At 55.2% G+C, this 15,275-nt stretch overlaps 1 protein-coding gene across 1 annotated transcript; it reads right to left on the bottom strand.

Annotated features, from left to right (window-relative positions):
• Window positions 1-5,279: 5,279 nt before the first annotated feature.
• On the bottom strand, window positions 5,280-15,236 carry SLC27A4 (solute carrier family 27 member 4). The gene is made up of 13 exons (XM_058853788.1): window positions 15,079-15,236; window positions 12,588-12,754; window positions 11,516-11,910; window positions 10,651-10,809; window positions 10,234-10,303; window positions 10,036-10,127; window positions 9,408-9,517; window positions 8,777-8,986; window positions 8,424-8,550; window positions 8,103-8,240; window positions 7,785-7,949; window positions 7,220-7,366; window positions 5,280-6,976 (listed from the first exon to the last, which is right to left on the bottom strand). Exons 2-13 carry the CDS (start codon window positions 12,746-12,748, stop codon window positions 6,819-6,821), a joined length of 1,932 nt encoding a protein of 643 aa, XP_058709771.1. The 5' UTR covers window positions 12,749-12,754; window positions 15,079-15,236; the 3' UTR covers window positions 5,280-6,818.
• Window positions 15,237-15,275: the final 39 nt, after the last annotated feature.

Genomic DNA, 15,275 nt, shown 5'->3' with positions numbered 1-15,275 from the left:
TACAAGAAAGGGCACAGTAGTCATAAGTACCAGTTTGGCTCATTGAAACATTCAAAGCTGGTTACTGTTAACAGTTGTCCTGGACAAAGAGTGACCACATGAGGATTAAGGGGACGTTTTTATGGACATTTTGTGCTTGGGAGAGGAATGAGTCCTGTCTCCGTGCTGCACAGTGAAATCAGAGCACCACAAATTCTCTGGGATATGTTTGGGATGGGAAAACTATGCATGCAATCTCCTCAAGAAAACATAGCTGGAGTGCTGTAAACATGGATGGTGGTGGATAACCAGGTACATAAAACCCGAGTTGCTGTGGTGCTCTCTCGGGTTACTGGGGCAGGAGGCCGCTGACCAGGGGCTCCGGCTGCTCCCACTCCCCTCCCACAAAGCCAACTGCAAAGGGAACAGGTTGGAAATTGAGCCTGGCAATGAAGGGAGGTTAATTTCTTTTGTCTCATTCCCATCTTCTGTCTTTTTTCCTGCCATTTGCACACCTTCTTTCTCTCCTTGAGTGCAGAAGGAACATGCCTCCATTCCCCCACTGAGGGTTTATACTGGAGGAAACGTTTAAGTCGCCATCACATGCTAGAGGGAAACGTAGTTTATAAATACAGCAGGGCCTAGCACTACGAGGAAACATTTTATCAGAGAGCCCCGAACTGACGATTCAATTATTTTTCAATAAAACATCAGGGGAATGCGCAAACAGCTGCTCGCATCCTTCCACACAGCAAGTCAAACTTCAAGGGGAACAATAGCTGGCGAAAGGGGAGCCATCGTGGAGGCGGTGACAATGGGTTTCCTTACTCGGGGCTTTGTTTGATTTCCCCGTCTCAGTTTTGAACTCCCTCCGCCGGAGAAAGGCGAGGGGGTAGGACGGGGAGAGAGGGAAGCAGGCAGAGGGGAAGGAGGGTCAGTGGGAGTTAAAGCCTTTTGCAGCCTTTCTCTCCCATTCATGTGGTAATTGGGTGTCAAGCAGAGATCAGTAAGATGGAGCCCGGCCTCTGTGCCCGGGTTAAACTGCAGCAGAAAGAAAGCGGGAGCTGAACCGATGGAGGCCTGAATGTCATTAGGGCGGGAGGAAGCGCCTCTCCCCCGGGAGCCCTTCTGCCGGGGTGCTGGGCTGGGGGGGCCGCTTCCCATTCAGGGCATCCCTGAAAGCGGCCAGACAAAGCGGGAGGGCGTCCGAACAATGCCGCACCCCCGGCTCTGCCTTCAATAGGGAGCTCTAAACAGGCGTTTAACCTTCAGAATAGCTGAAAGTGATACTCAAAGCTTGAGGGGGTGGCTCGCCCGCCGCTGTTAGCCTCTTCCTGCGGCCGAGCCGGCGGCCACTTGGATGGCCGGAGGCAGGAGGAAGGCTCTCGCTGCCCTCGCTTCCTCAGGCCCCTTGGCGCAGCGCTGCGGGTGTGCCGGGCCCCGTGCAGGTCGTGGGAGATGTCACCTCCAGGGCAGGATCAGGCCACAAATCCTGCCTGGGCTGGCAGGGTGCTGGGGGCCCTGGGAAGGCTGCTCCGCACCCTCAGGGATGGGACTAGAGGAAGGCAGGGCTGTAAAAAGGAGTGGGGGGATGCGGCACAGTAGGGGTCATATCCCACTTCACAAGCCTGGGATCATTTGTCAAGGGATCAGGGAAGATCTGGGCAATGACCCACATCCTGAGCAGGAATATGTGCTGGACTCGGATAGCATCACCATCGCCTGCAATTCCTGGTGTTTCCAGCCTGTACTGTGTGATCTTAACTGACCAAAGCTCTCCCAGAGCCTGGCCTGCCACCATTTGTGCCTGTGTATGGACTTGTAATGAACCAGGAGAAAAGCAGTTCAAATCCAAGGTTAATTTGGAAGGTGGGATTTGTCACTGAAATGGGCCAGGCTCAAAGAAAGCAGAGCAGGATCCATCCCTGTTCCCTGAGCCTCACTCAGCTGCACAGTCCAGCCATCCTGTGCTGGCCAGGAGCTCAGCAGCAAACAGCCCTAAGGACATTCTCTTCCCTTCTGCAGCCTCTCTGCTTTGAGAAGGAAAGGTGTTGTCCCTTCCCTCTTAGACAGCATGATGAGATCTTCACAGACCATCATTTTGTGGAATCCCTGGCCACACAGTCCCTTCAAACTGGAGGGAGAAGCCACTCCTGGCCCTGCTCCTGGTTACACTGGAACCACTCAGGGGAATCAAGTATTTCCATTTCTAAAGGGTGCACCAAAGGATAGTCTCTTCTTTAGTCCAGAATATTTCCCTGTCACTGCTTAAAGGCAAAGGCAGCTCCCCAGCGTGCAGAGGAGCAGGCAGCTGTCATTGTTTGGGAAGGCTCCGGCACACCAAGAGTGGCAGGAGGAGGCTGGAGAGATGCAGTGTTAAAGATTGTCAAAGACTTTCTCTGCAGCAGAAATTAATTTCACCCAGAAAGGTTCTGAGCAACTTGCAAAGCCTCCATCTCCATTAAGACTAAGATACACTCCAATTTTGCATAGCAAGCATGGCCTGGCTGTGCTGGACCTAGAGCAGATCAGAAGGAAAGTTGCCACATTTTTTGTCTTGATATGTTGTCACTGTGCAGGACACAGGGTCTGGGAGAAGCAGTCATCTCCATGGGGAACAGTACATTTGGTGTGTAAAGCTCTTCGGCTTTGCTTAAATTAGCAGTTTGATAATAACCCTGGAAAGGATTTTAATGTTTTCTTAACCTCATGCAAACAGAATTTTAAGTGTTTTAATTAAAACAGAACAATACCTCATACTTTATGTATAGGACTTTTATCTACATGCAGCTGTTGAGCCAGACTAGTGCATTGATCAAAGGGGAGGGATGTCTCACAAGGTGTCTCTAATCATAGAGGATTCAATTAGCCTCTTCCTTAAAACTGCACAAATAAAAAGATATTTTAAAAAATCAGACTATGATTAAATACTGGCTACTTCATCCCCAATACCTCTCTGCTGGAAGTGTTGTGTCTCAGCATTGATCCCAGGCTCAGCACCACACCTGCACTTGTATTTCTGGGCCAAGAGCTGCAGAGACACTTGCACATAAACTTCATTTTTCCAGAGGAGCTAGGACTTTAGAAAGGCCCCAGGATTTCAACCCGAAGCTGACAGCCAGCGGAAAACCTCTAATTGGTGTAGCTGTGTGTTTCAGGGAATCTTGAAGCACTGCCAAGTGCGATACAACCTTCCTCAGTCAGGACAAACACAGAGCCAATGGTGAATGGTCCCAGGCACCAGATCTCCAGAGGGGACCGTCGCTGAGCAGGGGGGCTCCTTTGAGCCTAACTCAGAGCTATGAACACACCTCCCTGGGGCTCCCCTCTCCCTGGGAAACCCTCTGGCACAGAGGTGTGTGTGGCACGTGCACGCCCCAGCCCCCCGGCACAGCCCTGCCGATCTCTGCTATCAATGGGCTGTGTACCAGAGCCCTCCATGATGTCTGCTGAGCTCTTTCCAGTGACTCAGCACGTCCCATCTACCCAGAGCAGGAACTCTCACCTCGGGGGGGGGGGGCTCATCCTGCTCCTCTTGCCTGCATCGTGCAGCTCCCCCTCCTCACAGACAGCCTGAAATACAGGGCTGGGGGTGAGTTCACAGCTATGCTCCAGCCAGGACCCAGCTCCTGACTTGTGTTGGCACCAGCAAGGGCTACATCCTGTTCCTCTCACAGGCCTATAATTCCCATGCATCTCCAAAACCCAACGTTGCAAGCCAGTCTCCATTTGTATGGGCTCACTTGCAAACAAGTAACAGCCATACATCCCTAAGCTTCCGAAGCTGTTCACATCTGCGTTTAACAGGCAGTGCCCTGAATGCATAATTTCCTTGGTAGGCTGTTTTAACCTACCCTGCTCTCAGACAGACAGAAACACAGCACTGAATTTTGCCCTCCAATCCCTCTTCCTTCAGCATAGCCATCTCCTCCAGGGAGGGAGTACAGTCCCCCTGTATCATCCTCTACTACTCCAAACCATCCATCTCCAGATGGTCACCCCCAGGTCTGACTTCAGGAAGGCCAAGTTTTTCCTCATTGCCTTTAGCAGAAGGCCGGGTGAGGCCCGGTGGTTCAGGTCGCTGCCCACCACCCACCTGGCACAGCTCGGAGATCTCATTGTGCCCAGGTCTCCAGCCAGGAGCCCAAGCACGGTGGACACCAGTGTCTGTCACTGGCCTCACACCCAGCACCATTATCCGTATCCAAAACTTCCTCTCCACCTCAGGCACCCACCTTGCGTGGGTAACCCCCCTGCTCCAACACCCCACACTTGCAGGGCTCTGAGCACCACGAGGGCTGTGAAAGCCCCGGGAGCGTGTCCCCCAAAGGGAGGCGTTTGCCGAGCCCAGCCTGCCCTCCTCCGGTGGCTGCGAGCGGAACAGGGCCCACAAGTGGCAGCAGAGCACCTGCAGAGCCACCACTGCTACGGCAGAGCCACCACTGCTAAGGCAGAGCCACCACTGCTACGGCAGAGCCACCACTGCTATGGCAGAGCCACCACTGCTACAGCAGAGCCACCACTGCTTGAGGGCTGAGCCCCCGGGTGCTGCAGCGCAGTGCGGGTGACATCTGTTTTCCACCGGCTGCTTTGGGACAGAGGCTTGTGACTGTCCAGGGGACTGATAAACTAAAATTAAAGCTTTCAGCTTAGAGATGCTGGAGAGGACACCCACTTGAACATGTGCAAAGGTGAAGTTGGTATATAAAGGATGCACATTTCCAACACTTTTCTTACGCTGTGTTTCACCAGGCAACACATTTCGCTCAGGCTCATGGAAGACATTGGTCCCTCATACCAAGATACCTCATACCAACTTCTCCTGTCACCAGGGTTGGATGCAGAAGGTCAAAAAGATGGTTCTGGCAGCAAGGGAAGTGGAATGGCTATCAAAAAATTTGTATGCAAGGGCAAAAATAAGCTGGGAAGTTCAGCATGGACAAACACAGAGAGAAGCAGCAGGAAGAGGAAATAAAGAACAGGAGAGGAATGGAAGAGCCACATGTTCCAGGGTAAACAGGGAGAATGGTGCCAGAGCAAATTGGGATGACAATGCTGAGGACAGAACAAGGAAAAACTGGGTGTGGAGAGTTAGTGGAGGAAACTGGGGAGGGTCTGATCAACATGTTGTGTTCACACAGCCATTAAACCCAGCAGCAGCGGCTTGCTCCCCTGCTCTAAGATGAGCCAAAATGCACACAGGAGGTGATGCTCTGGAGTGGCAGTTCCCAAACCAGCACAGTCCCCCACCTTCCCTCACAGAGCAGGACTGTACAAGGAAGAGGTAGGAAACACCAGCATAGACCCATACTTGTGTTTAATTGTGAGACCAGGACGGACTGGGGCACGCAGGTACATTGGTGTGGAAGCACAGCCAGAAGAGCAGGCACACCCTGCCCCTCACAAAAGACAGGTGTCGTTTTAAGGAGCAATCCTGCTAAAAGCATAAAAACAAATTATTAAAAAAAACCAACCAAATAACAACCCAACCCAGAGTTTTGTCTGGAAGAGAAATTTCTGCATGTTTTCTGAGGACCGGAATCAAACATCTCTGCTGAGGCTGTTTCATGTCAGACACAACATGGGGAATTCACATAGCACAAGTCAAGTGTTTCACACAGACATTTCAGTTCAGGCCCCTGCTCCAGTGCTGGAGACAGGGAGGGCTCTTTTGAGAAGGGATGCAGAGCACATGAAGTCAGGCTCTCACAGAGGCCACTCTCCAGAGGACGTTCTCTCCCCAGGCAAGTTACCTCCTGAGTACATCTAAGCAAAGGCAAACTCGGCCCTTCTTCCCACTCTCCCACTTGCTTTCTGCAAGGAAGAAGGTCCACAAAACAATGCTGCATCCACAAAAGATGGAAGTAAAAAACCCAGAGAGGTGTCCACAAGATAGTAGGATTTGCTCATGTCCTCCACCATGGAGCAAGGCCACAAAGACATTTACAGCTGCATCCACGCTGGAAGATGAGAATCAGCCCCATCCCCAGAGATGAGCATCCCGTCTCCCTGAGAGAGAAAAGGATTCTCCAAGAGAGGACAGGTCTGGGCTATCCCTCCACCTACTGCACAAACCCGGGACACATTCAAAAGTACAGACAATAAATTAAGATTGACAAAAAAAAAAAAAGTCAGCGTGTATTATATATATATATATACACACACACATATATATATATTTTTTTTTTTAATATAATATGATGTGCGTGTGATTGTGAATGAAAAATAGAAATGTCATCCCCAGGAGAGAGAACGGCATGGCAGAAACACACCCCTGTCCCCCTCCTGAGCCCAACACTACCCTGCTCCCCTGATTCACAGCAGACACACAACACCAGCAGGGCTGAGCAGAGGGAAGGGGTTGCGCCTGGCACCCACCTTCCCTGTGCCAGCTGGGTCCCTGTGCCAAGGAGAAGCTGGCTGCTTGGTAGAGGAGTGGGGAAGACCCCAGCACTGGTCCCTTCATGGCCTTCACAAGGAAGGGTTGCTTCAGGCAGGAAAAGGTAGGGAAAGACAGGAAAAGCGAAGCGGAATGGTAGGGGCACCCCACCCCTCCTCAACTGGCCAGGGCCCTGCCCCTCCCATGGCATCATGGCATGGGACCACCACCACTGTACCAAGTAGAAAATAAAGCCATAATGAGTCAATGCTTTGGTATGTGACCATCCCCCTCCCCCCAATCCCCTCTGTGCTCCCCCCAAACCCTTATCTGTAAAACCTGTCAAATAAAATTTCTAGCGTGCCTTTTATATCACTCCGTGAACCTTTCCTTCCCCAGTGCCTGCCTTGCCCCCTCTCCCCAGCAGGATTTGGGAGGTGCCTTGCTTGAGCCCCACCAGTTACAGCTTCTGGTCTCCTGACTGGATTCTGCTGAACGCTGCCTGGTCCAGTGGCAGGTAACAGCCTTGCCTGGAGTCCAGAAAATACAACCTGTCCTTCACCAGCGTGGGGTCAAAGCCCTGCTTCCGCAGATCCATCTTCTGGAACTTGTAAGTGCCTGGAATGGGGAGAGGAGGAGTAAGGACTCACTAGCCATACACACTTCCACCCCCACCACACCTATGTTGCTCCAGACCCAGCCTTGCTTCCCCATGCCTCAAAACCACCTGAGGAACTGGCCAAGGGCTCTGTGGGGCAGAGGCTCCATCCTCACCCTACAGACTGATCTCTGTAACCAGGTTTTCCCCTCCCAGGCTCCCCCAGCTCCATGTCCAGTGTGAGCGTGCATGCCATGGCTCACTTGTCTTGGAGACCTCGTGCAGGAACCGCAGGAAGACGGGACGTGCATACAGTGGCAGGGCCTTTTTCAGCTTGCTGGAAAAGTCTGCTAGGTCACAGGAGTTCTCTGGGTCAGCGATGGCTGCCATTCCTGCCTTCCCTTCAATCCCTAAGAGGCAGAAAACAAAGAGCACTCAGACACACTGTCCCTGTAGCATCATCTCCCCTCTGCCCTGCACCAGCATGACCCTGCCTTGTACTGAAGCACTGGCATGTCCAGCTGTGTCACTGCTGTGTCATCACCCTGTGGCCAGGGCTGCCAGTGACACCCTAAGGTCACAGTCATGGCCAGAGGGGACACAGGGTCCTTACAAACCAGCTAGAATCAGACCAAAGCTTAAGAGAGTGAGGAAACCCTCTGGTTCCTGCTAGCCACACCTCTTGTCCCTCTTCCCAGCTCACCCACAGGGAGCCTCAGTCTACCCTCTTGTCAAAGGACACATCAATCTGGACATGCAGGACATGTTCACACTTAAGTCTTGGAGGCCTGCCTCCCTCTCCTGATTGTCCACTTCCCTCTTAGCTACCTGGGACCTCCACACCATAAACCACCACGTCCGTCAGGTTGAGGATGCGGCTCAGCGTTCCCTCCACCTCCGTGGTGGAGACGTTCTCCCCTTTCCATCGGAACGTGTCCCCAGTGCGGTCTCGGAAGTACATGTAGCCATATTTGTCCATCACCAGGACATCCCCTATTGGAAAGCAATGAATAGGCAAAAAAATGAGGTGTCAGCTAGAAGGAACCCTGGGGCATATCAGGGCAGTGCTGCTACCCTGGAAGAGTCCCCACTCCCACACAGGTGCCTTTCTCCTCCACTCCCAGCAGACAGAGGGGTCTCCCTCACCTGTGAGATAGGCAGCATCCCCTTTTGTAAACACATCCCTGGCAATCTTCTTGTTGGTGGCTGACTGATTCAGGTAGCCATCGAAGTGCTGCAGGGGATTGCTCCTGACAATGCGACCCACCAGCTGCCCTGGCTCCCCTGCAGTGAAAAGAGGGGATGAAGTGGGGAAACACCACCTCCCCATCTCCCAAGAAAAAAGGTGTCTAATGGGGTTGGTGTGGTTTAACTAAGCAGAGACAAATCCAGGGAAATTATTGTGAAGTATCGTGGAACACTCACGCTCACACAGGGCTGAGATTTTATCCCTGCAGTTGTCCTCACCTGGTTTGCAGCTGATACAGACACCATCTGGTCCCCGGATCAGCTCCATAGTGTCTTCATCCACCTTCACCAAACCAATGGGGTACACACCTGGTAGGATCCTGCTGTTGAAGCCGCATGACCCAACCTAGAACAGAAAGAGCTCAGTGCTGTGGGTAGCGAGGACATTTGTCCCACCTGAACCCACTGCTCCTGCACTCCCAGGACATCACAGAGGTGGCACCACACAACAGCCTAAACTCCTCTGGGTGGATGGCAACCCATGCCAAGGAGCAAACAGCCCATTTGGGTTTCAACCCTGCCCAGGCCAGCTGTCACCCTTTGAGACATGAAGGAGGATTGTGGGGCCTTACATTGCCATCGAAGTTTCCCAGGCTGCAGTTGCACTCGGTGGCCCCGTAGAACTCGGCCACCTGGGCGATGCCAAAGCGGGCCATGAACTCCCTCCAGATGGAGGCCCGCAGCCCGTTGCCCACGGCCATGCGCACCCGGTGCTGCCGCTCCGTGTCCTGGTATGGCTGGTTCAGCAGGTAGCGGCAGATCTCCCCGATGTACTGCACAATCTGGGAGCAACAGAGAGGGAAGACTCACTAGGGGACCCCTCTGCCAGGCCTCTGCCTGGGTTGTCTGAGGTTTCTTCAGGGCAGGAAGGAATGGCACAACACACACAAAGTTTGCTAAAGAGGCTGCAGTAATAAAGAGAAGTTCTGCAAACTCATCCAGCCTGTCCTTCCCTGGTTAATGCACCTCTCCAGCTGTGAAACCCATCCACTATCTCCTGGCTAATACTAGAATGTGAGGAGGACATACAGAGTTACCAGCCCAGGTGGGAAAGGACACAGCCCCACCACCCTGAAAGGTGGTTTGGAAAGACAGAACCAATTCAGGCATCCCCCACTTCCAGAACTGGGCTCTCCCCAGCATGGCACAGACCCCCAGGCTTCACTGCCCACTTCCTGCTGCTCCCTTGCCCCACAGCCTCACCGTGCAGTTGTATTTCACACAGTCTTCCCAAAAGTGTGAGGCCGAGAACTTCTTGCGGATGACAACCGTCATGCCCTGCAGCAGGCACTGCCCAATCCCCACGATGTTCCCTGCAGAGAGGCAGCCAGGAAAGCCCTCAGTCCCCAAACACCTCCAACACAGCCCACCTGGGGGAAGAACTGGCAGGGCAAGGTAGAGGCCATGGCTGGCTCACAGCAGTGCGGATTCACCCAGCCAAAGCCCCCAGGACCACAGGCACATGGGAGGAGACACGTGGCAGTAACGTGTAGGGCAGCACTTTGCACCTAAACATCCCTGCATGTCTCAGCCAGCCAGGCAGGCACTGCTTCCCCCTCCCCTAGACTTTCCCCCCAGCAGCAATAAACAACAGATATTCCAAAACCAGGGGAGGATAATGCCCTACCCACATACTCCCTGCTCCAAAGGTCAGCCAGATCGATTCTTGGCTTCCAGGGAAAAAGCAGAAAAAGCCTCAGTCACACACTGCAAGCAGCAGTCTCATCCTCCTCAACATGGAGATCACAGCCACGCCAGCCTTCAGCCTGAGCCCTGGGCTTGGCTGAGGGAAGAGCCAGTCCCAGGATGCCAGGCTCATGGCACATGTTACCTGCAGCATGGTAGAGCGGGAGGCAGTCGTACATCACATCATCGGCCCTCATCCGAAAACCGTAAAAAACTAAGCTGGACATGCGGAAGTACCTGAGGGGAGGTTGAAAAGGCTTGTCAGGAACAGGGTCAGGGGTGCTGTGCTAGGATAGGACAGAGCTCAGCCCCAGCCTCCCTGAGACCCTGCCCACAGCCTTACCGGCAGTTAACCACAATGGCAGCCTTGGGCAGCCCCGTTGTGCCAGAGGTGTAGATGTAGAAGAGTTTATCTGGGGAGCAATGAAAGAGACAGGGTCACATTCCCAATCTAGGAGCTGGGCGAACCAGGAGAGGGGGACAAGCAAAATTTAAACACTCTACTCGTGCCAGCTGAGCCAAAACTCTCATGTAACAATACCATGAACATGCTGGGATCACCCTGGGCAGATCAGGTTTGTCGGACACATGGAGGATATGACAGGATATTGCTCCACACAGGGCTGGTCTTCCAACACTGGAGTAAGACCCATCCCAAACACTCCTTGCCATCAGCATCCCCAGCAGTCTTGACAGAGTGGTAACCAGCTGACCCTCAAAATCACCACCACAAGTCTGGCCCCAAGAGCTGACCACATACCAAGAAAGCCCTTATCAGGGGGAGCTGGCTGGTGTCGCTGGGCCATCTGCAGGAGGGGGTCCAGGTGTTTTGCACCAGGAAGCACAGATTTTGGATTTTCTTCCCCAGACCAGAAGAGATGGATGGATTTATCCAGGGAGGGCTGCACTTCCTGCATTGCTGCAAAAGTAAAGAGGGGAGCTGGAGAAAAGCGGCAGGGTGGCTACAGCACAGAGACCCCCTGTGTTCCCACAGTCTGAGGGGACACCCTGCCCCAGGTAGCAGTACTCCCATTGTGCTTGGCGAAGTCCCCAGAGGGCTCCCATCCCAGGCAGATGTTGTTCCCATGATTAACAGATGCTGGGGCCACAGCCCAGACCTCTTCAGGGACCAGAAGTTCCTGTTTTCCACCCTTCCCCATCCAAAACCTCTTTGGTGCCAAGAGGTCTGTTGACACCTTCAACCTCAGAGGTGTGGGCTGAAACACACAAGGAGCTGGATGGATGCCGCAGGTGCTGCAGGGATGTCGCAACAGCCATGGAGAGCAAGGGGAGGCTCCTCCTGTGCAGTGGGGCAGGCCCAGCCCAGCCTAGGTGTCTCATGTCCATGCTGGGAATGGACATGAGAGACACAAGGAAGGATCCTCATACCCTCAGGCTGGCCTGTTTGGGAGGCAGACAGCACTGCACTCCAGATCCTGCCCAGTGTCCAAAGGAACCAACAACAACAAAAAAGCCAAACCCAAATCTAATTTCTGGATGATTCCAATGTCCACCCTCTTCCAGATCTCTCTTCTGTGATGGGCAGGAAAGGAACACTGAACCCACTGACCAGACACACCTCCCTCCAGTCCAAAGCACTCCCAAAACATCTGCCAGCCCCTCACCTTCCATCATTTCCACCCCAAACACCACAGCTTTGGAGCTGGAGATGGTGATGCAGTGCAGCAAGGCCTCCAGGCGCAGGTGGGAATTCACGAGGGCTGTCTCCACCCCAATCTTGGCCAGGCCGAGCCACAGCCCCACGTACTGATTGCGGGACTCCATGAAAAGCGCCACCACGTCACCCGAGCGGAAGCCTTGGCCGTAGAAGAAATTGGCCACCTGGTTGGAGTACTCGTCCAGTTGACGGAAGGTCCAGCTCTCGCCTGTGCCTTGGAAGATCAGTGCTGTCTTCTCTGGATACTTCCTTGCAGTCTTCTGGAAGATCTTGGCAATTGTGTTCTTCTCCTTCACGTGCTTCCATACCTGCCACTTCACCCTTAACAGGACCAGCCCCGTGCTGCCAAAGGAAGAGGAGCAAGAGGGCAGCTGCTCAGTGACCCCTGCATTCCTCCAGCAAAGCCAGCACAGCACAAGGACTTTCCAAGGAGCTGCAACAGCCCAGCACTTACACCAGACCCCACTCTAGGTCAGCAGCAGCTCTCAGTGTGCTCCCCTGAGCAGTGTGCACATAGGCAGAACATATCTGCAAAGATGCTCATAGCCAGGGACTGATGGAGGCCAGGGAGATGTGTTATGGAAGTCTGCAGACAGGGATGTCCTCGATCAAAGGGGCGTTTTTGAGCCTAAGGTGCTCTCCAAGAGGTACCACCACTCCCTCCCCCACAAATCCTTGTCAGGAGCTGGCACAGCCTGATACCAACTCAGAATAAACCCTGCACAGGGGCCTGGTGCTACACCAGCAGCTTTAGGGACAGGGTGAAGTACAAGGACAATCAATAGACTTTGAGCTCAGCTGAAATCTATCCTTCTCGGGAAGTTTGCCTGAGAGTTTGGAGTCACCCGGACATGGCAGAGGGAGCTCTCCTTCCAGCCAGGCCAGGTGCCAGCAGAAACCCAGGCTGTGCAAGGAGTCAGGGGCTGTGCTCACATATACACATACACCAAGGCAGAGCAGAGGGCTGGGGGTGGATGGAATCCATGGCACCCATGGGCCATCCCAGACAGGACAGCTACCTGATGTCCCTTGGTAATGTCTTGAGGAATATGAGGAAGAAATCCCATCCACCAGATGCCAGGTAGAAGACGAAGAGAGCAGGGATGGCCTGGGCCCAGGACAGTTCCAGAGTGACCCTGAAGAACAGCAGCACAGCTGCAAAAGCAGCCAAACGCAGCATCGTGGCCTGCGGGGAGAAAGAAACCACAGCCATCAACCCACGCACACTGGACCTGCTGATAACAATCCCATGGGTGTGGGATGCCTGAGCAGCCCCCAGTTTCCTGGATGAGGTCCCTGAGTCATCAGTCCTCCTGGCAGTGAGGATGTAACCCAGCAGCCCAGAGCTCCCAGAGATGTAACTTTATCTGGCCTTGGAGATGGCCTCCAAATGAGCCATCAGCACGGTGCTGCTTGGTGCAAGAGCCTGGCCATTCCCACCTGGGGAGCCACATCCTGCACACCAGCCAGGGGTCTGGCCACGCCCCAGCAACATGAGATGCAGGATAAAGTCACTTCCATGGATGTGTGAGCTAAGTCACAGCAGGAGACCTTGTACAGATGATTGGAAGCCTCCATTCTACCCCAGAATCCCTCCGTTCTCAAAATCCAGAGTCTCCCAGGCCCCGAGGACGAGCTCTCCTGCATGCCTGGCTCCAGGACAGCCATCGCAGCTGTTGGAAGAGCACAGCTTCACGTGCTCCACAACACAGTTCAGACAGAATCAGGGACAGGAAACTCAGTTCTTTGAGCTCTGTTTGTGTTTGCAAACCATCATGTTGGCGGGCAGTTTCCTGGCCTGGCTAGGCTGGAGACACAGCCAGAGCAAGTCAGGGATGAGGCCAGGCTGGAGTGGGCAGAACAAGGGCTGTCGCTGCTGCCAGGAGTGCCCACGGCCCCTGCCCCATTCCCTGGGGACAGTGACTCTGTCACTGGTCCCTCCAAAACAACGTCTCTATCCCCATCCCAGACACACCCCACAAGTGGCTCTGAGATTCAGAGACGGTCATCTAGCAATGGCTCTTTTCAGGCAACAGCATTGGGAGGAGGAAAATAAGAGAGATGTGACCCTCACAGCTCCTAGATAAAACTGGCCCTTCCTGGCATGGACACAGGCCAAAGAGGAAGGAAACACTTGCATCATTTCCCTCTTGAAGATTGATTCCCTGCTCTGAAGCTGGAAGCCCTGCATGGGCTCTTCTACTATTGGTGGGGCTGAGAGCCACACTTGTGGCTTTCCCTCTGCTCTGTGCACTCCCCCCAGATCCAAGGAGCTTCTGTGGATTTGATACCAGATGCTGGCAGGCTGGGAGCCAAGGCAGTGCCACACGGTCACTGTGTCCTGACATGAGTGGTGGCACCAGCAGCAGGCTGGGGGACATCAGAGCACAAGACACCACGCCCAGGTGTCCCCTGGAGACATTTTCCCACCCATAGCCCTTACCCTGAGATTCCCCCTTGTGCCAGTCTCCACCAACACCTAGCTCCCAGACGTGACGTCCCACAACACTGTCCCTCTGCCTTTTAGGAGGCCAGGACTCACTGTGATTTTTCCTGGGAGCCCCTCTTTGCATTTAAACAGGGCAACTTTTAGATCACCACCAAACTACTGTGCCTCAGCCGGGACCTGAGCCCTCGGTTACAGCCTCACATCAGCCAGATGTGGAGAGGCAGCAGCGGGGGAGCCCCACTCTGTGTGGGCAGCAAAGTGCTTAATCTCCCGCTTGAAGGCAAGGCAGGCTCAGGCAAGCCCCTGTTATCCTCTGCTCGTATCTCCACCTCACTCCGGCATCCCGGTGCCTCCTGCGGAGATAACCGGGGAGAGATTCCCTAGAGATACCCGGTGTGTCGCTGCCAGAGACCTCCAGCCCTGCGTTACAGATTCAGGTCTTGTCCAGCTGCATCAGAGAAAACGAAGCCCTGCCTGTGGCTCACAGCCCGCAGGCACCGATGCAAAGCGCGGGGATCCACCCGGGAGCGCCGAGCCCGAGGAGGGCCCGGGGAGCGGGTCACAGAGCGGGTGGCCGGGCTGTGAGAAGCCCCAGCGCTAATGGCACCTGGGAGGCACCTGCTCCCCACCTGCCCTGGGCAGGGACCCCCGCCTCACCCTCCCGAGGACCCCAGCAGGGAGGTGGAGCAGCGCTGTCCCAGCCCCATCACCCGATGCAGAAAGGCCGGGAGGGCCCCAGCACCGGGATGCAGCCGGGCCCCGCCACCAGCCCCGGCCAGGCCCCGGAACCGCCCGGGCACAGCCGCTCTCGGCAGGGCGAGGGCCCGCGGCGCGCTCGGGGGGAGACCGGGGGACCGAGCGGTCCCGGCGCTTGCCACGCTGCCCCACGAGGAGCCCCGGTACCTCATGCGGAGACCGGCGGGGCGGAGGGACCCCGCTGCCGCCCGCAGGGCCGCGGCGCCTGATGGGGAGCCCGCACGGCCGCCCGCGCGGAGGGAGCGCTGCGCCGCGGCGGCGGGAGCTGACGGACCGGCATGGGGACGATGGTGCCACGCTCTTACCGGACTCCGGGGCGTCCGCTGCGGCCCGGCCACCTGCACCGGGAGCGGGGCCCGCCCGATTCTGCGGCAGGGGCGGGGAGGGGCGGGCAGCGCGGGCCGCCGGGAGCTGTAGTCCCGCCCGGTGCACCGGCCCGGCCCCGCGGTGACGGACGCCGTGCCGGGGAATGGTGGCGCGGGCGGGGCGGGCGGGGCGCGGG

The sequence above is a fragment of the Poecile atricapillus genome, chromosome 20 (assembly GCF_030490865.1).
Source record: "Poecile atricapillus isolate bPoeAtr1 chromosome 20, bPoeAtr1.hap1, whole genome shotgun sequence".
Classification (NCBI taxonomy): Eukaryota; Metazoa; Chordata; class Aves; order Passeriformes; family Paridae; genus Poecile; species Poecile atricapillus.
Note: the sequence above shows the minus strand (reverse complement) of the source record. Positions and strands in the feature narration are given on the sequence as shown.